The sequence below is a fragment of the Dictyostelium discoideum genome (assembly GCF_000004695.1).
Source record: "Dictyostelium discoideum AX4 chromosome 5 chromosome, whole genome shotgun sequence".
NCBI lineage: Eukaryota > Evosea > Eumycetozoa > Dictyosteliales > Dictyosteliaceae > Dictyostelium > Dictyostelium discoideum.
In genome coordinates this window covers 3,958,094-3,983,450 of record NC_007091.3, presented here as the reverse complement: position 1 = coordinate 3,983,450, position 25,357 = coordinate 3,958,094, and the positions used below count along the sequence as shown (strand labels likewise).

Sequence of the window (25,357 nt, the reverse complement as noted above, 5' to 3'; positions counted from 1 at the left end):
TGAAAATTAAAAAAAAAAATTAAAAAAAAAATAAAATGAAAAAAAAATAAAAATAAAAATAAAAAAAAAAAACAACTTTGTTGATAAGTTTTATCTTTTTTTGGAAACAATCTTGGAAGTGGGAGTTTTATCTTTTTTTTTATTTTTAGAATTTTTTATTTTTTTATTTTTTGAATGGACCAAAGTTTATTTTTATATTTTTATATATATTTTTTAATTTTTTATTTTTTAATTTATAATATATCTTCTTCCTCGTTAATGTTAACAAATCCATCGATATCTGTTAAATTTTCATTAGTTTCGATTGGAGTGAAGTCATCAGAAATACCATTATTTGTATTATTACTTAAATCTTCGGTTTCATCATCTTGAATTATTTCAATTTTTTCATTTTCATCATTTTGTTTTATTTCATTACTATTATCATCTTCATCATTTCTTTTCTCGTTAATATTATTATTATTATCATTATTATTATTATCATCATCATCATTATCATCAGCTTGAATTATTTCAATTGAAGTATTTGATTCTTTAATAGTAATATTATCATCATTATTATTTTGATTGTGATTTTGATTTTGATTTTGATTATCTTCAATAATTAAAACTTTATCCTTTACAGTATAGTGAGAAGCATTTTCTAAATTTTGTTCTTGTTGTTCTTGTTGTTGTTGTTGTTGAATTTGTGAATTATTCTTTTGACCAATGGTTGGAATTGGATCAAGAGTTAATGGAGATGGTGGTGATTGTGATAAAATAATAGTTGGAAGATCAGATTTACATCTTTCAAATAATTTTGATAAACTTTGTCTAATTTGTAAATTATCATGTAATGATAAATCGATACAATATGGAAAGAAAGATGGTTGATGTTTTTTAAATTGTTTTTGATTATATCTTGTAAAACCTTGTAAAATTTGGCAAATAATATTAATCATTCTAGTACTATTAAATATTCTAGTAGTTGTATTTGATGATGAAGTTGATGATGATGTTGTTGTTGTTATTGGTGAATTTACATTATTATTATTATTATTATTATTAAGATTATTTGAAACTACTAAAGAATTTTCTTTTAATATCCCAATTGTAAATCTTGATAAAATATCTTCAACTTCTTTTGAACGTTTCTTTGCTTGAAGATAATCTTCATGATTTTTACTATCAGAGGATTTCTTTGTATCAGGTCTAATATACATTTCAAACAATAATGACAATAACAAAGAAAGTGTTGAACATTCATAGTTTTGAGTATTTTGTTCACCAAAATGAGAGATGAAAATTTGTTCAGAATTGATACGTTGTGATAAAATGAATACTAAATCCCATTTTTTTACTAATAATACACCAAATTTAATTGGAACCTTTAATTGTAATTCACTATAAACCTTATTTATAAGACTTTGGAATTTAATTATTGTATTCCAATTATGAATTGATAAAAATGGTTCAGTCTTTTCATATTTCATAACATTACTCTTCATTTTTTTACCTATAAAACTTGATTCTTCATCTATTACTAAAAATGGTTTTAATGATAATAATGTACGACTAAATGATCTACAATTATTATTATTATTAATATTATTATTATTATTATTATTGTTATTATTTTGTTTCTTTGGTGTTTCTGGCGTTATTGCTGATATTGGTATATTATTATTATTATTATTATTATTATTTGTTAAAGGTGACGTTATTTGTTGTAATGATGATAATGATGATGAAGATGATGATGAAGATGGTGATGATTTTGAAATTAATAATTTCTTTATAATTCTATTAATTGAATCAATTAAACTTGTACACCAAAATTCATTTGAAAAATAAGGTGAACATTTACTTATGAAATTAGCATAATAATCAATTGCAACTTGAACAGATAATTCACTCCAACAACATATGAATGGTTCTAATAAAGTTAAAAAAGTATCATAATATTGATTTAACTCCTTATTGAATTGTATAAACAAATCAATTAAATAATTTAATAAGATTGGAAAAGTTTGACGTAACCAATTATTTGTGACTTCATTATTCAATTTAGTTAAATCGATAGATTGAAAGATTGGTGTAATAACCTTCATAATGATTCTATTCCAAATTTCACTATTGAATTCAGATCCTCTTGAATTCAAAAGATCAAATAATAAAGCTGATGATAATTTTCTAACTGGTTCACTTTCATGTAAAATTGCAAATGAAGTGCCTTGAATAATTGGTAATAATAATTTTTCAATTGTTGAAATTGTTAAACCTGTTGATGTTGATAATGATGATGTTGATGATGTAGTACTATTGGTTGGTAAACGTTTTGATAATAATAATAATAATTCTAAAGATTTAATTGAAATTTCAAAATAAGGTACAGTTGGTAAAGAGAATGATGAACAAGATTCAATTAGGTTTATAAAGAAATTATCTTCAATTAATTGGAAATTCTTTTGAATCAATTGATCAATACCTTGAAAAGACAATTGAACAATGGACTCATTTAAAACCTTTGATCCCAATGTGAAAACATTGATAATGGTTTTCCAACCAGATTTGATATTTTTACTCTTTAATATTGACAATTGTGCCACACATCTAATGACCAACTCTTTGATGATAATCGAAGGGTTACATTTCATAATATCTTGAAATGGTATTAAAAATTCATTTTGGAAATTATAATTTGTCAATTCTTGTTTCTCCAAATATTTATTTGCCAATTGTCTTAATGAATCGATTGCATGTTGAGCAATCTCAATATTTGCATTACAACCAACCTTTGTAAAATGTTGAACTACAATCTCCCAAATATTATAGAATACCAATCTTATACGCTTAAAGTTATATTCAATCACCTCTACCAATTTAATTAAACTATAGTTTCTTTGATAATGATTAATCTCATCATCACTAACTTCACATAAACATCTAAAGAATGTAACTATTGAATCATCCGATAATGAACTTGTATTTGTAAATATTCTTTCAATTATACTACTATCAAATGTCAATTCCTTTGGATTCTCTTCAATTAATCTCTTTATTTGATTCTCTATTATATATAAATTTGGACTATTATTAATACCTGCTACTATATTTATAATTGTATTTGGACTATTATTAATTGGTGATGATGATGATGAATATGTAGTTGTAGTTAATGATGTTGTAGTTGTTGTTGAGAAAATATTTATTGATTCTCCATTATTATTATTTTCATTATCTATATTATTAGGGGATGATAATATTTGTTGTTTTACACTATTAAATAATTGAAATCTTTCTAAAATACAAATTGCTTTTAAAATTGGTGTCCAACTATCTTGTAAATAATTTCCTTCAGAAATACCAATTGATAATAAAGTTTTAACACATTCAATATTTTTTAATGTTGGTTCTTTGATTGAATCCAATAATGAGAATTTCGATAAAGATGTTATGAAAGAAGATCTTTCAACATTCATATAAAAAATACAACTAACTCTAATTGCATATGAAAAACCTTCTAAACATAATTGAACAACTCTTCTATCCTTTGTATCATCCAATACAACCGATAATGTAGATAATACATAACACCATGATAATAAAAACATTGGTCTTACATGTTCAATATTTCTAGCTTTATAAAATATTGATTTCTTTGATAATTTTGCTTTAATTAATTCTTGACATTGTTTTGCAATATAATCTGATTCTCTATTATATCTTAATAATTTATCTTGTGAATTTAATGCTAAATCTAATAATAAATAATAAATTTTAAAAAATATTAATAATTGGGTTGTTTTTTTTTTTAAATTTTAAAAAAATAATATACAATACATACCATCATTTATAATTTTATATGGTTCTTTTAATAATCTATCATAAATTCCAAATAAAAATGATTCTTCAAAATCATTTTTATTATTAATTTTTGAATTCATTTTAATCCATTCTTGTTTTGTTAATTTTGTAGTGATTGATGGATTATGTAAATCGGTTGAAAGTATAATGATTGCATAGGATAATAAATAAACTGATTCTGCATTTGAAAATACTGATGATTCTTGACCAATATTATCATGATAATATTTCTCTGCAAACTTTTCAATAATCTTATCAATACATTGATTCTCACCATGTAATAAAAATCCAAATAATAAATTTCTTAATGCTTCATCAATTGGAATACTTAAGAAATTAAATAATTCTACATATTTAAATAATACACTAAAATTAAATGAATTTCTAAAAAAAAAAAAAAATAATAAAAAAAAAAAAATAAAAAAAAAATTAATTATCTTTTAAAAAAATAAATAAAATAAAATAAAATAAAATAAACTTACTGTTGAACTAAATATTCACCAATTTTTTTTGGTTCTAATGTTAAAGTATTTGATTTTATAAATTGTGCTATATCTTCTGGTGTTTCTTTAACTAATTTCATTTTTAATAAATATTCAATTCCTCTTTTTGGTGATTGATTAAATTTATATATACCTTGTTCTAATGGTGATAATTTTGAAAGATCAATTGTGGTTGTTGATTCCTCTGAATTTGATGCGTTTGATGATGATCTTTTTTTAGTAGTTGGATTACGATCACTACTGGAATTTAATGATGATGATGATGATGTAGTGGTAGTGGTGGTTGTAGTATTATTATTATTATTATTATTATTATTATTATTATTATTATTATTATTATTATTATTATTATTATTATTATTACTTATTAAACTATCTTGATATAATTCTTTACTCCAATCAACTAAAGATTTCATAATTGTAACTATACATTCTAAACCTAAAGTTTTAAATTTTTGATCATCTAAAGAAGTTGAAGAACGTTGGTCACCTGTAATTGTACCTTGAGCAACTCTTGAGAGTTCATAAACCATTTTCTCAAAGATATCCTTTCTATCTGGGTCACAATCATAATTTACGAAAATGTCAACAATAGTTTGAGGATTCTTACAAATTTCATATAGTACTGGTAAAATTAACCATTTTTGTTTCGCTGAACAACTCGTTGATGATAAAACATTTAATAGAATCTTTGAAAAGAATAAACCAATCTCTTCCTTTAAATACTCTTTGAAATGAATTATCAATGATAAAAACAATGATAATGTTAATTTGAAAACTGGTAAATGTTGATTGGTACCATTGATCAATAATGAATTCGATAGGTATCTCTTTATACTTGAATTTATAAATTTCTCTGATAACTTTAATGATGGTAATGGATTCTCCAATATTCTACTCAACAACTCCAATGATAATAATTTACTCTTCATTTCATGTGATTCTGGTTGTAATCCATCTGGTATATCTTTTGTTGATAATTTACAAAATGCTCTAAATAATAATATAACATCTGATAAATTACTTTGATATGCTGTATTTCTTTTTAAAAATAAAAATAAAATTAATATTATTATTATTGTTATTATTATTATTATTATCATCATATTATATGTGTTGTTTTTACTTACATTTCTTCATTTGAATTTGATAATAATGTATTTGATGATGATGATGATGATGATGATGATGATGGTGATGGATTATGCATTTTTTGTTGGCTAACCAATTCAAATTTTTGTAAAACACAATCAACCATTTGAAAGAGTGCACTTCTAGCAGCGGTACAATTTACAGTTTTAGCAGTACTAACTAAATAGATATTATATGAAGTTTTAATTGAATTCATTAAACAAGTATCATGTACATCACATGATGGTGTTGTTACTGATGTTAATAATGCTTTAATGATTTGAAGTTGAACATTCTCATTTTGAAAACTAAAATATGATCCAATTAAATCCACAACACTCTCTACCAATTTCTTTTTCTCTCCATTTACTGGTGGTGAAGTTTCATCATTTATATTTGCTTTAATAATTCCATATAACATCATTTTCTTTAAAAAAAAAAAATAAAATGAAATAAAAAATAAAATGAAAAATAAAATAAAAAATAAATATATTAATATTTTTTTTTTTTTTTTTTTTTATTGTTATATTATTAAATTTTACATACATCTAAACAATCTAATGCAATTATCATTATTTTTGGTTCTTTAGTTTCGCATGCTAATTTCATAGCTATAAATAATTTATTACCTAAAAGTTCATATTCTTTATTATCACTATTAAAATTATAATTTGGTATTGTGAGAATATTTGTTAGAATGAATAATACTATTATGATACCATTTATTATTATTGTTATTATTATTATTATTATTATTATTATTATTATTATTATTATTATTATTATTATTATTATTATTATTATTATTATTATTATTATTATTATTATTATTATTATTATTATTGTTATTGTTAATGAAAATTTACTGTTTAGTTTCAGATGCACTGAATAATGGAGAATCTCTAATAGTGTCTTGTGCAACTTTACATGATTCTCTTAATTGAATACATTTTCTTGAACACTGACTATAAATCTTTTGCAATGTGTTATTAAACATCAATGCTATTGAATCGTCCATTTTTTTTTTAAAAGTTTTAGTGTTTTAGTGTTTTAGTGTTTTAGTTTTTTTTTTTTTGTTTTTTATTTTATTTTTTATTTTTTATTTTTTTAGTGAAATTTATAAATTATTAGATAACTATTTAGTATATTTTTACTATTATATTATTATTGGTTATATAGATGGTTTATTAATAATAAAATTAAATAGTATGGCAATAGAGTATATGTGAATTGACCACATATGTAATGATTCGACAAAATAAAAAAAAAAAATTAAAAAATTAAAAAAATAAAATTTTGTAAAAAAAAAAAAAAAATTAAAAAAAAATTAAAAAATTAAAAAAAATCAAAAAAAAATAGTTTAAATTAATTTTTGAGGAAACCTGGGGTTTAAAACATACAAATTTGGTGAAAAGGTTTATGGATGGTGCTCTATTTTTATATACTTAAATAAATAAAATTAAGTGTGTCAGATTTGAATGTTTTTATCAATAGAATGTGAAAATATTATTTATTAATAGAATAAAATTTTTTTTTTTTTTTTTTTTTTTTTTTTCGCTATTATTATTATAATTAATTAATTAATTAATTTTCATAAAATGATAAATTTTTATAAGAATTTGGTGGAATTGAATAAAGTTCACTAATGGCTGGTGGTTGAGGTAAGTATGTTAAATATGTTTTATAAAATTTTGGTAATTTTAAATATTTAACACTCTCTGGTATAATACCTATTTTAATTGGTTTTGAAAATAATTCACCAAATATAATAGTTTCAATATTTGGTGGGAAAACACCTACTGATAATTCTTGATTAAATGAATATGATAATTTTATTAATTTTACAGTTGATGGTATTGATTCATTTGGTTTTAATTCTTGATTATAACTTGATTGGAAATATAATTCTTCAAGACCTTCTGGTAACATACCTTTAAATAATTTCAAATTAAATTGATCTGACAAATAAAGTATTTTCAATGATGATGGAAGTTGACCAACCTTTAAAATCTTATTATATCTACCCACAAATTTTAAACATTTTAAATTTGGCTGTTCACCACCATCACCACTATCACCTCCATCACCATTGTTACTAGAAAATGAAAAATCTTGATTAAATTCTCTACCAAATTCAAGATGTGTTATTGAATTTGGTATATTAAAAAGTGGTTTATTAAAATAAATTCCAAATTTTAAAGTTTTCAAGTGGGTGAATAAAATTGATTGATTTTCAATATTATTATTAAATATAAGTTTTTGATTAAAATTATTACCAAACTTTATTGATTCAAGTGAATTATTAGGTTGAAATAATTGATCCAATGGTTTTAGTGATTGATTAAATAAATTACCAAATTCTAAATATTTAATATTATTTGTTAATGTTAAATTATCAATTGATTTATTAAATTTATTTGAAAATTTTAAAGATGTTAAATTTAAGTATTTTGAGAATATATCTTCTTTTAATTCAACATTGAAATTAATTTCAATCTTTTGTACATAATATTTATTCTTTTTATTATTAAATCCTTTTACATTATTAATTTTAAAAATAAAATTGCTTTTAAACAATCTTAAATGATATAAAATAATTTCTCTTATTACAATATTTCTCCAAACTTTTAAAAATAAAATATTTGTATCTTTTTTTATATTCATTATTTCTGTTTTTTTTTTAAAAAATAAAATATCTAAAAAAAAAAAAAAAAATTTAGAAAATCACAAAAAAAAAAAAAAAAAAAAAGAAAAAAAAAAAAAATCAATTTTTAGATATTTTTAGATAATATTATTAATTTTATTTTTATTATTAAATAATTTTATTTATTTAATTTAAAGATTGAATGTATGATAATAATGGTTTGAAATTTGGTGAACCTAAACCAGTGACAGCATCCCAACCTTTGGTGGCAACGAAACCAGTGGTAGCACAACAGCTTTCAGTACAATAATTGTTACCAACGGTGATATCATTGAAGGCAGCTGGGTTAGAGGCGTAAGCAGCATATAAGACTGGGTTAATGAAACCGAGGGTTGATTTACCATTATCTAAACGATAGCTGTTTAATAAGGCAACAATACCACCAATGACTGGTGATGAACAAGAGGTACCATCGACTAAGTTCATTTGATCGGCGGCAACAATGTAGTAGTTGTGACCTAAACCAGAGACATCTGGGAAACCACGGTTTGAAGCGTTAAAGAATTTTTTGTTTGGTAAGACAACACCAGAGTTGAGGTAAGCATTGACAGCTTTTGATTGCCATGCTGGTTGTGGGGAGTAGTTGGAGAAACCACCACCAGTAGTGATCAAAGCGGATGGAGATGAACAGGTAACTTCTTGAGTTGAGGTAGCACAAGCGTGGATACCACAGACTGGGGCATCAGAAGTATCGATTGGATTTGGATTGCTGGTGGATGGGGCAGCTAACATGGTAGCACCAACAGAGGTAACCCATGGGGAGGCACCTGGGAAAATGGTTGAGATTGGTTGATCTCTTGAGGTACATGATGGATTACCATCACCTGGGGCACCTTGATCACCTGAAGAAGCTAAAAGGGTGATACCACGGAGACCAATCTTTTGGAATTCAATGTTAACACGGTTGACGTAGTCTTGTGATGATTCACCATCGGTACAGTTACCAATACCTTGTTGACATTGTAATGGTTCTGGCCAACCCCATGACATTGAGACAACGTATGGAGCTGGGACAGTGGCGGCGAGATCTGATGAGAACTCGTACATCCAACCGTTGACAGTCCAGAACCAAACATCGGCAGTTTGTGCAGTGGCACCACCATATTGAACGTCGAGGGTTGATTCAAGATCTGGTTGAGTTGGTTGGAATGGACCGACATTCTTAACAACATTGATTAATGGAGTACCAGTCTTGGCGGCAAAGGTCTTGAGATCCTTTGGTTGGTATGAACGATCTGCAGCAAATTCAGCTAAACAGAGTGAAGTGTTTTGGTTGTTTTGGTAGTTTGATGGAATACCATAGAGTTGTTGGATGGTTTGTGGAACGACCATACCTGGATCAGCTGGACCAGCTGGGGCTGGAGTAGCTTGGAAATCCTTTGGATTTGGTCTTAATCTTTGTGATTTTGGACCACTCTTGAGATGTGGGAGTTCAGAGATACCAGAAACAATGTGAACATATTGAGAGATTTCAAATGGAACTTGATAGGTTTCTGATGAACGAATGATAGCTTGATCGGATTTAATATTATGTTTGTAATTGTACATTTCAACTGAGAAAATCTTTTCAACTGAATCAACTGGACCAGTTGCTTTAATGTAATCACGATGATTTTCAACATTGTGACAACCATTCTTTTTTAAATAATTTGCAACTTTCTTTGAAACGTATGGTTCTGGTGCAACTAAATCAGCAACTTGTTCAGAAGTCCAATGTTTACCTATAGAATTTTTTTTTTTTTTTTTTTTTTTTTTTTGGTTTTGATTTTATTTAAATTTAATTAAATAAATAAAAATAAAAAAAAATATTTATTAGTTTTAAATCTTAAAAAAAAAAATTTTATTTTTTTATTTTTTTATTTTTATTTTTTTTATTTTGACACATACCATAATTTGGTGATTCTGGGTTAGAAACATCCAATAAAGTATTTTCTAAGACATCTAAATTTCTTTGATTGAGTGCAATACGGAAATCTACAGTTTCTTTTTTACCAGCTCTGTTGTATTTGCTCCAGTTGGTGTCTCTGAATGAGAGAGCTGCTGGAATGATACAAAATACGAGGAAAACTAAAAGTAACAAAACTCTCATTTTGTTTTTTAATCTAAAATATTCTAAATGAAAAAATAAAATAAAAAAAAAAAAAAAAGTTTTTATACTGATGGTGAAAAAAATGAAAAAAAAAAAAAAAAAATTAAAATAAAAAATAATTAAAAAATAAAAAAAATTTTAAAATAAAAATCTTTTCAATTGTCATTTAAAAAAGTTGAACAGAATCAGCTGATTAATTTTCTAATTATTTAATTTTTTTTTTTTTTTTTTATTTTTGCAATGCGATTTTTTGGGTTAAAAAAAAAAAAAAAAAAAAAATTTTGGAAATATCTCAACGACCCATCCCATTTTTTCAAATTTGAATTAACATTTTTTTAACTTTAAAAAATAAAAAAATAAAAAAAAAAATTAAAATAAAAAATTAAAATAAAAAAAAAAGATAGAATATGTTTCCATTGATTATTTTTTATTTCTGATTTTGTCAATTTTTTTTTTTTTTTTTTTTTTTTTTTTTTTTCTTTGAATTAAAATAATGTTCAAACGTCATCAGTGAGGTGAATACACAAGAGGTTAAAGAAAAAAAAAAAAAAAAATCAAAAAAAAAATAAAAAAAAAAAATGAAAAATAAAATAATCATCACTTGAAAAAAAAAAAAAAAAAAAAAAAAACAGGACTGACAAAAAAAAAAAAAAAAAAAAATAAAAACTATTTGTTTATGGGCACAAAATTGATGATATCTAAATTATTATCTTTTGTTTTAAAACAAGATCAGTTCCAACATAACAGCTTCAAAATTTAAAGATTCAAAAGACTTTTCTTAAATTTTTTTTTTTTTCCCTTTATTTTTTATTTTTTATTTTTTTTTATTTTTTATTTTTTCTTTTTTTTTTGCCAACGATTATTCAAAAAAAAAAAAAAAAAAAAAAAAAAAAAAAAAAAAAAAAAAAAAAAAGATAACGGGAAAAGTATTCTTCTTTCAATTCCAACCTTTCCTTTTTCATTACCAAATTTTCACAAAAATCCAACTTTTTCCAGAAAATTTCCAGTTGTTTTTTTTTTAAAATTTTAAAAAAAAAAAAAATAATAAAATATTGAATTTGGGTTGTTTTATAATTAGTATCATAACTTTCCAATCATGTGGTGATAATTATTATTTAGCCAAACATTTAAAATATTTTAATAAAGATAATAATGTTTAATACATTATTATTAAACATTCAATCAAAAAGTGTGTGGTGTGGCGCCAAAAAAAGATTTCTCGTTAAACTATTTTTTTTTTGAATTTTTTTTTTTTTTTTTAAAATTTTTTTTTTTTTATTTATTTTTTTTTTTATTTTTTTTTTTTTTATTTATTTTTATTAAAATTTGTCATATTTGTTTTTTGTTTTTTGTTTTTTTTTTTTTTTAGTTTTTCTTCTTTTTTTAGAAAACATATATTTAATAATATATTTATTTTATATATATTACTGTAGATTTATATATATAAAAACAAATAAAAAAAAAAAAATAAAAAAAAAATGAGCTCATCTTCAAATCCAGTATCACAATTTAATAATATTTCATTAGGTGGTAGAATTAGTGGAGTAAATTTCATCATAAAAAAATATATAATATAGTTAATTTTTATTATTAATTTTCTAAATACTTTCTCAAAAATTATAAATATATTAATTTTTTTTATTTTTATTATTATTAGACTAGAGGTATTTTAAAATTTACAACAAATAATATAACATGGAAATCGGAGAATGGTAAAATTGAAACAGTTTCATCATCAGATATAAAGAGAGCAAATTGGGCTAGAGTTACACCAAGAATATTTCAATTAATATTATCGATTAAAGGTGGTGCAACAGTTAAATTTGATGGATTTAAAGAACAAGATTATGAAGTAGTTAGAAAGTATTTATCAGATCAATATAATGTATCACCATTGGAAATTATCGAATTATCAAGTAAAGGTTGTAATTGGGGTGAGGTTAAAGTCAATGGACCAATGATTCAATTTACCACTGATCATGGTAAGGTTGGATTTGAATTTCCAATCTCTGAAGTATCACAATCGGTCATTGGTGCAAACAATAAAAATGAATTAACATTGGAATTTCATCATGATAAAGCAATGGATGACGATGATGAAACAATGGTAGAGATGCGTTTTTTCACACCAATTAGACCATCGAAAGAGGGTGAAGAAGGTGGTAAAGAAAAGAAGGTGGGCGAGGATGGCGAAGAGGATGAGGAGGATGAAGAGGATGCAGAAAAGGAGGAGGAGATTAGTGCATTGGAGCAATTCCAACAAACCATTATGAATAAATCAGATATGGTATCGAATGTTGGTAAGAGTTTGGTTGTATTCTCTGCCATTCAATTCCTTACACCAAGAGGTCGTATCGATATTGAAATGTATCCAACATTCCTTAAACTTCATGGTAAAACTCATGACTATAAAGTGCCCTATGAGAGTATTTCACGTCTCTTTCAATTCTTTAGACCAGACCAAAAACATATCTTTTTCATCATCTCCTTGGACCCACCCATTCGTCAAGGTCAAACTAAATACGCCCATTTAGTCATTCAATTCCAAGCAGAGGAGAACATTCATCTCGAATTAAATCTAACCGATGAACTTCAACAGAAATTCAAAGATCAACTCTCACCAATTATGAATGGTAATGCCAATGCACTCATTTGTAAGATCCTTAAAGCATTGACTGGCAAGAAAATCACAATTCCTGGTAATTTCCAATCGGACTCAGGTGCAAACTCTATCAAATGTTCATTGAAAGCCAATGAAGGTTATTTATATCCATTGGAGAGATGTTTCTTTTTTGTTCATAAACCACCAACCTATATTAAATTTGAAGATATCTCAAACATTGAATTTGCTCGTTATGGTGCACCATCCGTTAGGGGTGGTAGTAATCGTACATTCGATTTATCTATCAATCTAAAGAACTCAACTTCCATTCAATTTGTAAATATCCAACGTGAAGAATATCCAAGTCTTTTCAATTTCCTTAAAGAAAAGAAATTATCAATTTTAAATCCAGTTACTACTGGTCCTGCAATGATAATAGATGATGATGATTCTGATGATGATGATTATGAACCTTCAGAGTATGCCTTTATATTTTTATAAAAAAAAAAAAAAAAAAAAAAATCTCTTTCTAACATATTTAATTTTTTTTCTCTCCAAAATTATAGGTCTGGTTCTGAGTCTGATGAAGGTTCTGCTTCAGATGAATCAGAGGAAGAATCTGAAGAAGATAAAAAAGCTAAAAAGAAACAAAAGAAATAAACATTTAATTTTTTAAAATTTACTATTTTTTTTTTATAAAATTTTGTTTTTAAGATATTTTTTAGAGGATATTTTTTTTTTTTTTTTTTCACCAGGATATTTTTTTTTTTTTTCATTAATTTAGACCAAATTACAAAAAAAAAAAACAATTTCTCCAACTTTCGGAATAATAAAACAATTTCTTCAACTTTCTGAATAAAAAAAAATAATTTCTTCATTTTTCGGAATAATAAAAAAAAAAAAAAAACTTTGACATTGGGTTTAGTTTTTTTTTTCAATATCATTTTTTTTTATTTTTTTATTTTTTATTTTATTTTATTTAATTTTATTATTCAATACCACCACTGGAGATAAAAAAAAAAAAAAAAATAGATACATAAAATTTTACACATATAAATAAATATACAAATAAAAAAATAAAAAAATAAATAAATAAAAAAATAAAAAATATATGGAAGAATTTAATAAAAATTTTGTATGGTATATTACAGGATGTTCAAAAGGATTTGGATTTATATTAACAGTATTATTAATTAAAAGAGGTTTTAAAGTCACAGCAACAACTAGAAATAAAGAGAATTTAGAAAAGAAAATATTTAATAAAGATTTAAATCAAGGTGAAGTTACAGGACTATCAAAAGAAGAACATGGTAAACAATTATTAATTTGTCAAGTTGATTTGGTGGATGAAGGAAGTGTAAAATCAAGTTTACTTGAAACAATATCGAAATTCAGTAGATTGGATGTAGTCGTTAATAACAGTGGTTACCTCAGACTGGGCGCTGTTGAGGAGTTGTCAGATAGGGAGTATCGTGATATATTCGACGCGAATTTCTTCGGCATGTTAAATGTGTTGCGTAACGCTTTGCCACTGCTAAGGGAGTACACCAAGACCAACAAGTATGGCGGGTGCAGGGTTTATAACATCTCTTCAATTGCTGGTATTTTGAATTTGTCAGCGGGATCTTCGCCCTATTCGTCGACCAAATTCGCCATGGAGGCAATCAGCGAGTCGTTGCATATGGAAATGAAGCCACATAATGTTCATGTGACTTGTGTGAAACCTGGTTTCTTTAAAACTAGTATTCAAGAATCTGCTACCTCTTCTGATAATCCATTGGATTGTTATTCAAATGTCAGAGAGGCTGTTAATGATAAACCCAATTGGACATTCAATGGTGATCCTAAAAAAGCAATGAACATTTTAATAGATCTCTCATTAGATAATAATACTTCACCTCCACTTCATTTATTTTTGGGTCCTGAAACTATAGATTTTTTCAATAAAAAAGTTACCTCTATTCAATCAGATTTAAATAATTTTAAAACTCTAACAACCTCAACAAATTTTGATTAGAAAAAAAAAAAAAAAAAAAAAAAAATAATAATTTGTAAATAAAAAATTAAAAATTTCAAAAATTTATTAATTTATTTTATTTCTCTAAATAGTAATTTTTTTTTTTTTAATAATCAAAAAATGGTGTACACATATGTTTTTTTTTTTTTTTTTTTTTCAAAAAAATAAAATAAAAAATAAAAAAATTTAATTTAAAAATTTTTTTTAAATTCTTTTTTTTTAATTTTTTAATTTTTTTTTTTGTAATTTAAAAAAAAAAAAAAAAAAAAAAAAAAAAAAATATAAATTTTCAAATTTTTTTTTTTTTTTTTGGTCATTTCGCACAATAGTTTATATATATATATTTACCTTTTTATATATATTTATAAATCTATTTAATTTCACATTTTTCTTTTGAATTTTTTTTTTTTTTTAATTAATTTTTGTGTTTATAAAAAAAATAAAAAAATAAAAAATAAAAAATAAGATATCACCCAACACAATCATTCAAAAAAAATTTAATAAATTCATATAAATAAATAAATAAATACAAATTTTTACACCTTTTTTTTTTTTTTTTTTTTTTCTTTCTTTATTATTTTTAAAATTTTAATTTTATTTTATTTTATTTTTTTGTAAATTAATTGAACCTTCATTTTTTTATTTTTTTATTTTTTTATTTTTTTTTTTTTACACATACACATACACCACTATATACATATAAATTCATAATGAGTGTAGACAGTGTTTATAAATATATTGTTTTCGATGTAATCAGAAATATAAAGAGCAATATAAAGAATGATTCCGACACTGAAAATGTTGACGAGAGTATTATTGATGAAATTCAAACTGTAACTATCTTAATAATAAATAAATAAATAAAATAATAAATATCATTCATCTTACTTACGTTTTATTATTATTTTTTTTGTTTATAATTAGATGTGGTTAGATAGATTAACACAAACAGGTGCAATTAGTAATCAAAATGATCCTGATGAAACAACAGCAACTACAACAACAACTCAACCACAATCTACATTATCAACAGTTGAGGTATATTTCAAATGAAACTCACCCAAAAATCTAAAATTCTAATATTAACGTTTATTTTTTTATTTTTTTATATTTTTATTTTTATTTTTATTTTAATAATAGCATGAAAATGTTAGAAATACATTAAATAGTTTAATTCAATTAAATAATAAATCACAAACCACTACAACTACAACAACATCAACATTTGGAAATCCACAACAATATTTACCCCCACAAAAGGAGGTTTCAAATGGAACTTCGCCAACAATGAATAGTAGTAATGGTAGCAACAACAATAATAATAATAATAACAGTAATAATAGCAGTAATAGCAGTAATAATAATAATTTACCATCCTCTTTAAGAAGTATTATGAATCCAATGCCACAAAATGATGGTACTTTGGATGAAAGTGATAACGATGACGATAATAATAATAATAATAATGATAATGATAATGAAAATAATAAAGATAATATAGATAAATTAATTATAGATGGTTTTAAAAAGAATTTTAATTTTAATGGTGATGAAGTTATCCCTCAAAATGATGGGCTTAATGATGATGATGATTTGGATGTAAGTTATTATTATTATTATTATTATTATCATCATTGTTATTGGAGTTGTGTTTTATTTTGCCTATACTAATTGCTTTAATTTAAATTTATATAAAAATAGGATGAAGAAATTGGTGGAGGAGGTGGTAAAGTTGAGGAGGACTCATTGGGTAGTGATTTAGATGACGACGATGATGACGACCCAGATCCAATTATCGAACATTTTGTACTTTGTCAATATGAAAAAGTATCAAGAATAAAGAATAAGAGAAAATGTAATTTTAAAGATGGCATTATGCATTTGAATGGTAAAGATACCCTCTTTAATAAAGCAAATGGTGAAATGATTTGGAATTAAAAGTGAAATCACTCCCATATTTGCAGTGTCAATATCAAAAAAAAAAAAAAAAAAAAAAAAAAAAAAAATCAAAAAAATAATCAAAAAAATCAAAAAAAATCTTAAATCAATCATAACCAAAAAACCCAAACAAACAAAACAAATACCACACCCAAAAAATAAAATAAAAAAAAAATAAAAAAAAAAAAAAAAACAAAAAAATATTTATACTTGACTAAATACCACACCCAAAAAATAAAAAAAAAAAAAATTAAAAATTAAAAAAAAAAAAAAAACATTATAATAAAAAAAAAGTAATCTAAATATATATATTTTTATTTTATTCGAGTATCTATTTAGGAAAAGTCCCCTTTTAAAAATTTTATTTGGCGCCTTTTTTTTTTTCTCCTTTTTTCCAACCATTTTTTTTTTCATAATTTTTTTTATTTTTTTCATTTCTTTTTTCACAATCCATTGGTGTTTTTCAATTTAATTCACCTACAAAAGAATAATAATAATAATAATAATAATAATAATAATAATAATAATAATAATAATATTAAATAATAATAATAATAATATTAGTAATAAATAACTTTATAAAGTTAAAAACACAAACAAAAGATTATACATATAAATATATATTTAAATATTATAAAAATAAAATAAAATTGTTGAATGTCTAAATAAAATATTACGCACATAATTAAAAAAAATAAAAATGACATTTTCAGCCGAACAAATTCTTTCTATATTTGAAAATAAAGAAGAGTTTCAAAAATTATTATTTTCACAAAGAAATGATTATGATAAACTTCAAACCGATATTTTAGATTCATTCAATAAAATGTGTGAAGAATTAATGAATATTAAAAAGTAAATAATTTTATAAATAATAATAATAAAATATATACTTTTTATAGTATATTATGTAAATTTTAAATTCATAATAATTAATTAATTATAAAAAAAAAAAAAAAAAAAAAAAAATCAAATATTTAAATAGAGACGCAAAAACATTAAATTTAAATTTAGATAGAATCACAAAAGTTTTAAATGAATTATTTACAAAGAAAACAATGCAATATAAAGATGGATTATCAATTGTTATAGAGTCAGCATTATTATTACTTCGAAAATTATCACAATGGAGTATAACTTGTAATTTATGTTCATTACATAAGAAATGGTTATTAATTGGTGGTGTATATGCAGAACAAAAACAATTGATTAAAGCAATTGAATCAATGTCAGAATTCCTTCAACTCTTACCAGATGTTCAAAAAACCTATACAGAGAATGAGAATGATTATTTCGAAAAAACTTTAATTCATGCAACCTTTATAAAACTTCAATGTTTTGAAGATTTAAAAGTATTACAATACCATTATCAAAATAATAATAATAATAATAATAATAATTCTTCTTCATCTGATTTCGATAAAAATTTCATTGAAACTTATAATAATTGGTTCAATTATAGATTTCAAGTTGCTGATAAACCAAATATTTATCATGAAGCTTTATTTATTAAATTTTATAATAGATCAGTTTATATACTTCAAAAATATAATAATAATAATAATAATAATAATAATAATAATAATAATAATAATAATAATAATAATAATAGTGGTAATGGTAATAGTGAATTTGATAATACAATAATGTATCATTGTAATTTTATTGCATGGAAATCACTTTCAAAAATAAATAATCCTTCAAAATTCTTTGATAGACTTTTAACTTTTTTATTAGCAATTCAAAAAAAGAATTATCAATTAGGTATGATTTTTATATAGTATATTTTTAAAAATTTAATTATTAACATTTTTTTTTTTTTTTTTTTTTTTTTTACAGAAACAAATTGTTGGAGATTAATTCAAGATATTATTAATATTATAAAAATAAATTTATTACCATATATGTTACCACAAATTTCAATTGATCCAATTTTTATTGCTTCTTTTTCAATTATTTCAATTTGGGCAAATGACTCTGTATGTATTTTTTTTTTATTCTTTTTTTATTTAAATATTATTATAACAAAGTATTAATTTTTATTTTATTAAATAATAAAAAAAAAAAAAAGAAAAATTTAAATTTATTAAATGAAATTAATGAAATAACAAGTGAATATATTAAAAAGAAAAAAGAGAATAAAGATATTATAAAATATTATTCAACAGAATTAGTAATAACACAATTATATTGTTGGACAACTAGAGCTATAACATTATCAAATAGAATTAAGTTTAATAATAATAATAATAATATTAATAATAATAATAATAGTAATAATAATAATATTAATAATAATTGTGAAATGACAGATATTGAAAAAGAATTGAATAGATTATTAATTTCAATTCATCAACTAACAGAGAAAGCATTAATGAATACAGAATTTTATGTTGATAATTCACAAATACAACAAGGAGTTGATAGTAAATTCATATATTTTAAATTGTTAGGATTATTATTACAAAATTTAATTGAAATTGGTATAGTTTCAAAACATAAAGAGAAATTATACAGAAATGAATTGAATTCACAAATTCAATTATTCAACCAATATTATTTATTAATGCCATCATTAATTATCAAATGGATACAAGCTTTCAATCAAAATGGTGTATTGTTAGCATCGAATCAAATGCAACCATCAAGTTTGATTTACATTGATGACTTTTTAAAATCTTATACTTTTTCATTATATGAACATTTTAAAAGATTTCAAGGTTTAATACCACAAGATTTTAAATCACAATTCAATGATATCAATAGGGATTTATTAACCATCTCATTAGAGTATTCGATCATTGGTAGCAATACACCTGGTATCACTAGTAGTGGTTTAGAAGATTTATCAACATTTTTTTATAATATTGGTACCCATTATTTTAAACTTACAGTACCACATGATTATAAATCATCTTTATTTTATTTAGAAAGTTCAATAATTATTTTAAACAAATTAATTCAAAGTAAATTTAATAATAATAATAATAATAAAAATAGCAATAGTAGTAATAGTAATAATAATAATATTCAAATTGAACAATATTATGATTCGTTATCATCAAGTTATTTTTATTTATCACAAGTTTATTTAAAATTAAAAAATTATTTAAAAGCTCATCAATTTTCAGTTGAATCAATTAAAGCATTTTTAAAAGAAAAGAAATCATTTACTGAAGTAATTCATAATGGTAATTCTTCAAAAAGTAGACGTTCAATTCAAGAGATTTTAAGACAATTAGCTTTAACTCAACTTTATTTATTTAATGAAATTAATGAAAATTTAATTAATAAACAACAACAATCAAGTAATGGAAACAGTAGTAGTAGTAATAGTAATAATAAAAGAAGTGATGGTGGATATATTCAACCAAAATTTACAGGTATTTCATTTATAAATGATATAGTTGACAATAGTAGTATTGGTAATAATTGTGATTTAGAATTTAAGATACAATTATTTGATATGACATTATTAAATTTTAATCATATTATTACAGAATCAAATGGTCATCAATTATTGTATGTACAAATCGATAAGATTTTAAATAGTTTAACCAGTGATAAACATCCAATACTTCATGGTAGATTCTTAATGGAGAAAGCAAAGGTATTAAGATTTTGGAATCCAATGAAACAAGATATTGAATTCATTTTTCAACAATCAATCGATCTCATTAAATCTCAAGATCTTGAACAAGATAAACCATTTGAATCTGCAATTTATAATGAATTGGCAAAAGTTCATTTTTGGAGGGCAATCACCCATGTTGAAATTCATCAAAATCAATGTAAAGATATATTAAACTATTTATCAAATGAAAGAATTAAACAACAAAATTTAACATCAACAAATGGTAATGATACCAATAGTAATAATAATACAGATACAACAACAACAACTCCAACATCATTATTTAGATATAGTTCAACTACTTCAATTTGTAATTTTATAAAATCAACTGATCAAAATAGATTTAGATCACCAATTGGTTCAGAGAATAGTATAATTAGTAAAGAATTTAAACTTTCTTTAAATCTTTGGAGTAAATTATTAGAATCATTAAAGAAACCACCAACTGAACAACAACAACAACAACAAGTTACAAATTCAGCGATTGTTGTCGAACCACAATGGATTAAAGATAATTTAAAATCATTTATATCACCACATACAACAATTTCATTATTGTATAGTATGAGCGATATTTATAGTTTTGAAGGTGACTTCATCAGCTCAATATTTACATTAAAGTTAGTGATTGGTTTAGTTAAATGTTTATTTAGTAATGGTTCGTTGTGTTATTTAACAGAGATTTCAAAATGTTTTAATTTAATAAGTTCAAATTACTTAGAAATGAATAATACCAGTCAATCAAAACATTATTTAGAATTAAATGATCAATTGATTAAATCTTATCAATCGATTTTAGTACAAGAGAAATTGGATTTGTTTCAATTACATTATCAAATTCATTTTTATGAATTACAATATTGTTTATACTCTTCCAATGATTCAATTTGTAATGAAATTATAAAGTTATACGATCAATGTTTAAAACAAATTGAAACTAATTATAAATGCTTTGACATTTCATTATTTATGAAAATTTCAAAAATAGTCTCAAACATTTACGTTTCTCAAACAAATTCTGCAATGGCTTTTGTTGTCTCTGATAAATTAGTTCAATGTATTTTCACTGCTATGCCAATGGAATCTTTAGATTTATTAAAAGAACAAAAAAAAGAATTAAAACAACAACAGCAACAACAACAACAACAACAACAACAACAACAACAACAACAACAACAACAACAACAACAAGGAGTAAACAGTAGTAATAATAGTTCAACAACAACGCCAACAAAAGATAATATTTCAACAACAACTACAACAACAAAAGAAATTAGTATGTTACCAGTTACAACTACAAGTAAATGGGCATCATTAAAGATATGTTTAGATTCTTTATTACATATTTCAAGTATATTTGAACTTAGAGGTAGACCAAAAGAAGCTCAATATTTTTATGAACGTGGTTTATTAATTGGTATAATATATGGTTCAATAAAGGTTACATGTGAATTCTTGGCTGAAATTGGTGAATTATTTTATTCAAAACAAAATTATGTTGATAGTAAAATTAATTTAGATTTAGTATTATTTTTAATTTCTCGTCATTCAACTGCAAATAAACAATCATCATCAATTATTGAACCATCACTTCAAAAACCAATGATATTATCAAATATGTTATTAGGTGATTTACATCGTAAACAATTATTAATTTCAAAATCAACAGATCATTATAATAAATCCTTATCATTAATTAATAACCTTTATAATGATGAAAATCAATTATTAACTAAATTTAATAACCTTTTAAATATTACAAATGATTCAACTCCAAAAGAAGCAAGATTAATTAAATTATTATCTTCAAAATCAATATCAGCAACAAAGCAACAACAACAACAACAACAACAACAACAGCAAAAATTAAAAAATAATGATAAAGATGATAAAGGTGTTCAAGAAATTAAGAATCATTTATCTTCATTTGAATTAAGAATTAAAGGTAAATTAGCAAAATTATTAATTGCACAAAATAAATATGATTTAGCAATTGAATCATTAGAAGAATTAATTCAAGTTGACCAACCAAAGGATGGTGCAAGTGGTAATACTAATGGTAGTGGTAGTGGTAAAAATGGTAGTGGTAGATATTGCCATGATATAACATTATCAATTTTAGAGTTTCATCTTGGTAGAGCATATTATTTAAGTGTTGATGATGATTATAAGGATAAAATTTGGTCAAGAACTATTAGTGTCAATAATTTTAAAGTTCATCCATCAATTTCATCAGCAAGAGAATTATTATTAAGTTCATTTGAAAGAGTTGGAAAATATAATATTATCAAATTGAACACTTCTTGTTGTAAATATTTAGCTTTAACAACTGGTCAATTATTACCTTTTGTAACTTGTCATTTCATTAATCTTTCAATTGGTATTAAATCAAAACATGATATGCAATCAATTTTACATCATCAAAAATCTGAAAAGAAGACTACAACAACACCAACAACAACAATAACACCAAATAGTAAGGATCAATTTATAAAAGTTAAAGAATCATTATTTTCTTGGAATGGTGGTATTGAAATACCAAATCAATTAGGTGATATTCCGTTCTCAAATAAATTGAAAAAGATTTATAGTACTGATTTACCAGTTGATTGGTCAACTTGTAGTTTAACATGTGAAGATGATCATTTAATCATTTGTAAAATGGTTGCCAATCAATCACCAATTTTAGTTAGATCGAAAATACCAACCATTTCAAATGCTTTCAATACAGCATTAATTGAAGAAATTAATAACCTCAAAAATATTAATAAAAATTCTGATGATACCGAAACTGATGGTGATGATGATAATAATAATAATAATGATGATGATAGTGAAGATTATGCTTATTATAATTTTGATGATGAAAGAGAAGATGATGAAGAAGATATGGAATTGGAATTAGAAGAGGGTGAAGAAGAAGAATATAATGAACAAAATACAAATAGAAATAATAGTGATTATGATAGTAGTGATGATAATAATGATAGTGATAATGAAAAATATGAAAATAATTTATTTAAAAGAAGAAGTAGTAGTTCGATTGGTAATAGAGAAGATAACATTAGTTCATTAAGAAGAAGTAGTAGTTCAATTGGTAATAGAGAAGATAATATTAAATTTAATATGATGGATAAAATTAGAGGTAATATAAGAATCATTGAAAGTGAAAATTTATTTAATAATAAAGAAAATTCACCAAATGAAACTACTGATAGTAAGAAAGCTTGGTTTTGTAAAAGAAAGACATTGGAATTTGAAATTAGTAAAGTTTTAGATATGGTTGATACAATTTTAGGTCCTTGGAAAACTTTATTAATTGGTTCATTAACAAATCCAATTACAAAAGATAAATATAATCAAACAAAAGATTCATTAATGCAAATTTTAAATAATCAATTATTTATTGAAAATAACGGTAATAATAATAATAATAATTCAAGTAGCACAATAAAGAGGTCATCTTCTTCAGTGCAATCAACCACCAGTACTACTAATGCAACAGGAACAACAGCAACTATAATTAAAAAGTTTGATAATATTTTATTTGATTGTATATTTTATGGTTTTCCAATTCTCAGTCAAAGAGCAATAACAGATGGTATTATTGAATTAATGGAATATTCAAGTTTAGATAAAACTGCGGCAACATTAGAAGGTCATCCAAATTTTCAATCTATACTTGAAATTTATAATTTAATTTCATCAGAAGTTTCAAAATGTTATCCACAATATAATAGTTCACCTTCCACAACTACAACAAGTGTAAATAATAATAATGCGATAACAGTAAATGAAAATAGTAGTAGTAAAAATTCAACAGTTGTACCATTAGTTTTACAAACAATATCACCAACTACACCATCAAATATTAAACAAAATAATTTAAATTTATTTTTAAATCAAGAGAGACAACCAATTGTATTGATTGTTGATAAGTTTTTACATTGTTTACCATTTGAATCGTTGGCACCATTGAATCAAATGTCATTGTATAGATTACCATCATTCACATTCCAGAGGTATCTTTGTTATGATCAAATTTCAAATCAATTTAGTAAAGTTATGCCAATTATTGATCCAAAGAGTTTATATTATCTTTTGAACCCAAGTGGTGGCTTGAAAGAGACAGAGAATTACTTTGCACCTTACTTTAAAAAGAAATTTCCAGAATGGGATGGACTCGTTGGAAGTGTACCCTCGAAACATCAATATAAACAAGCGTTGGAGAATCATGATATTTTCTTTTACATGGGTCATGGTAGTGGTGAACAATACTTTAGAGGTGACCGTATTCAAAAGTTGGAAAAATGTGGTGTTTCTGTTTTAATGGGTTGTAAAAGTGGTCATCTTGAAGAACAAGGTGAATTTGAACCAACTGGTGTTATACTCGATTTCCTTTTGGCTGGTAGTAAAACTGTCATTGGTAATATCTATGATGTTCCAACCTCGGATTGTGATCGTTTAACCAAATCTTTCTTAAACAAATGGTTTTTCGATTTAAAAACAAATGCTACAAAACCATTAACAATTGATATTAGTTTAGCAATTTCATTCGCTCGTAAATCTTGTGATTGGAAATATTTAGTTGGTGGCAGTTGTATTTGTTATGGTATTCCAATTTTATTAAAATCTTTTAATCAATAATCAAAAAAAAAAAAAAAAAAAAAAAAAAAATTATAAATAATAATAAAACAATAATAAAATTAATTTTTTCTTATTGAAAACTAAAAACCATAAATATCTTATCAGTTATTTCTTTTCAAAGAATTTTAAAATTTTAAAATATCTTTTTTTTTTTTTCTTTTTTTTTTTTTTTTTTTTTTTTTTTTTTTTTTTTTGATGGTTTTGAGTTTTTTTCTTTTTTTTATGATTTTGTTTTTGTTTTTTTTT

At 23.3% G+C, this 25,357-nt stretch overlaps 7 protein-coding genes across 7 annotated transcripts; 4 read left to right on the top strand and 3 right to left on the bottom strand.

The window, feature by feature from the left end:
* Nucleotides 1–233: 233 nt before the first annotated feature.
* Nucleotides 234–6,498, bottom strand: DDB_G0290369 (Arf guanyl-nucleotide exchange factor; the record flags this gene model as incomplete). Its single annotated transcript, XM_630716.1, has 6 exons — nt 234–3,739; nt 3,827–4,230; nt 4,329–5,390; nt 5,480–5,907; nt 6,027–6,135; nt 6,347–6,498. The coding sequence occupies 6 exons, from the start codon at nt 6,496–6,498 to the stop codon at nt 234–236; spliced, it is 5,661 nt and encodes a 1,886-aa protein (XP_635808.1).
* Nucleotides 6,499–7,064: 566 nt separating this feature from the next.
* On the bottom strand, nt 7,065–8,144 carry DDB_G0290335 (hypothetical protein; the record flags this gene model as incomplete). The annotated part of the gene is made up of 1 exon (XM_630715.1): nt 7,065–8,144. The coding sequence occupies one exon, from the start codon at nt 8,142–8,144 to the stop codon at nt 7,065–7,067; it is 1,080 nt and encodes a 359-aa protein (XP_635807.1).
* A 166-nt stretch (nt 8,145–8,310) lies between these two features.
* DDB_G0290333 (hypothetical protein) lies at nt 8,311–10,273 on the bottom strand (the record flags this gene model as incomplete). The annotated part of the gene is made up of 2 exons (XM_630714.1): nt 8,311–9,905; nt 10,072–10,273. The coding sequence occupies 2 exons, from the start codon at nt 10,271–10,273 to the stop codon at nt 8,311–8,313; spliced, it is 1,797 nt and encodes a 598-aa protein (XP_635806.1).
* A 1,478-nt stretch (nt 10,274–11,751) lies between these two features.
* ssrp1 (structure-specific recognition protein 1) lies at nt 11,752–13,535 on the top strand (the record flags this gene model as incomplete). Its single annotated transcript, XM_630713.1, has 3 exons — nt 11,752–11,817; nt 11,931–13,354; nt 13,442–13,535. The coding sequence occupies 3 exons, from the start codon at nt 11,752–11,754 to the stop codon at nt 13,533–13,535; spliced, it is 1,584 nt and encodes a 527-aa protein (XP_635805.1).
* Nucleotides 13,536–13,986: 451 nt separating this feature from the next.
* DDB_G0290329 (short-chain dehydrogenase/reductase family protein) lies at nt 13,987–14,892 on the top strand (the record flags this gene model as incomplete). Its single annotated transcript, XM_630712.1, has 1 exon — nt 13,987–14,892. One exon carries the CDS (start codon nt 13,987–13,989, stop codon nt 14,890–14,892), a length of 906 nt encoding a protein of 301 aa, XP_635804.1.
* Nucleotides 14,893–15,602: 710 nt separating this feature from the next.
* On the top strand, nt 15,603–16,830 carry gtf2a1 (transcription factor IIA, large chain; the record flags this gene model as incomplete). The annotated part of the gene is made up of 4 exons (XM_630711.1): nt 15,603–15,725; nt 15,817–15,930; nt 16,033–16,491; nt 16,594–16,830. The coding sequence occupies 4 exons, from the start codon at nt 15,603–15,605 to the stop codon at nt 16,828–16,830; spliced, it is 933 nt and encodes a 310-aa protein (XP_635803.1).
* A 700-nt stretch (nt 16,831–17,530) lies between these two features.
* DDB_G0290325 (hypothetical protein) lies at nt 17,531–25,111 on the top strand (the record flags this gene model as incomplete). The annotated part of the gene is made up of 5 exons (XM_630710.1): nt 17,531–17,685; nt 17,733–17,740; nt 17,818–18,594; nt 18,670–18,813; nt 18,861–25,111. The coding sequence occupies 5 exons, from the start codon at nt 17,531–17,533 to the stop codon at nt 25,109–25,111; spliced, it is 7,335 nt and encodes a 2,444-aa protein (XP_635802.1).
* Between the last annotated feature and the right edge of the window lie 246 nt (nt 25,112–25,357).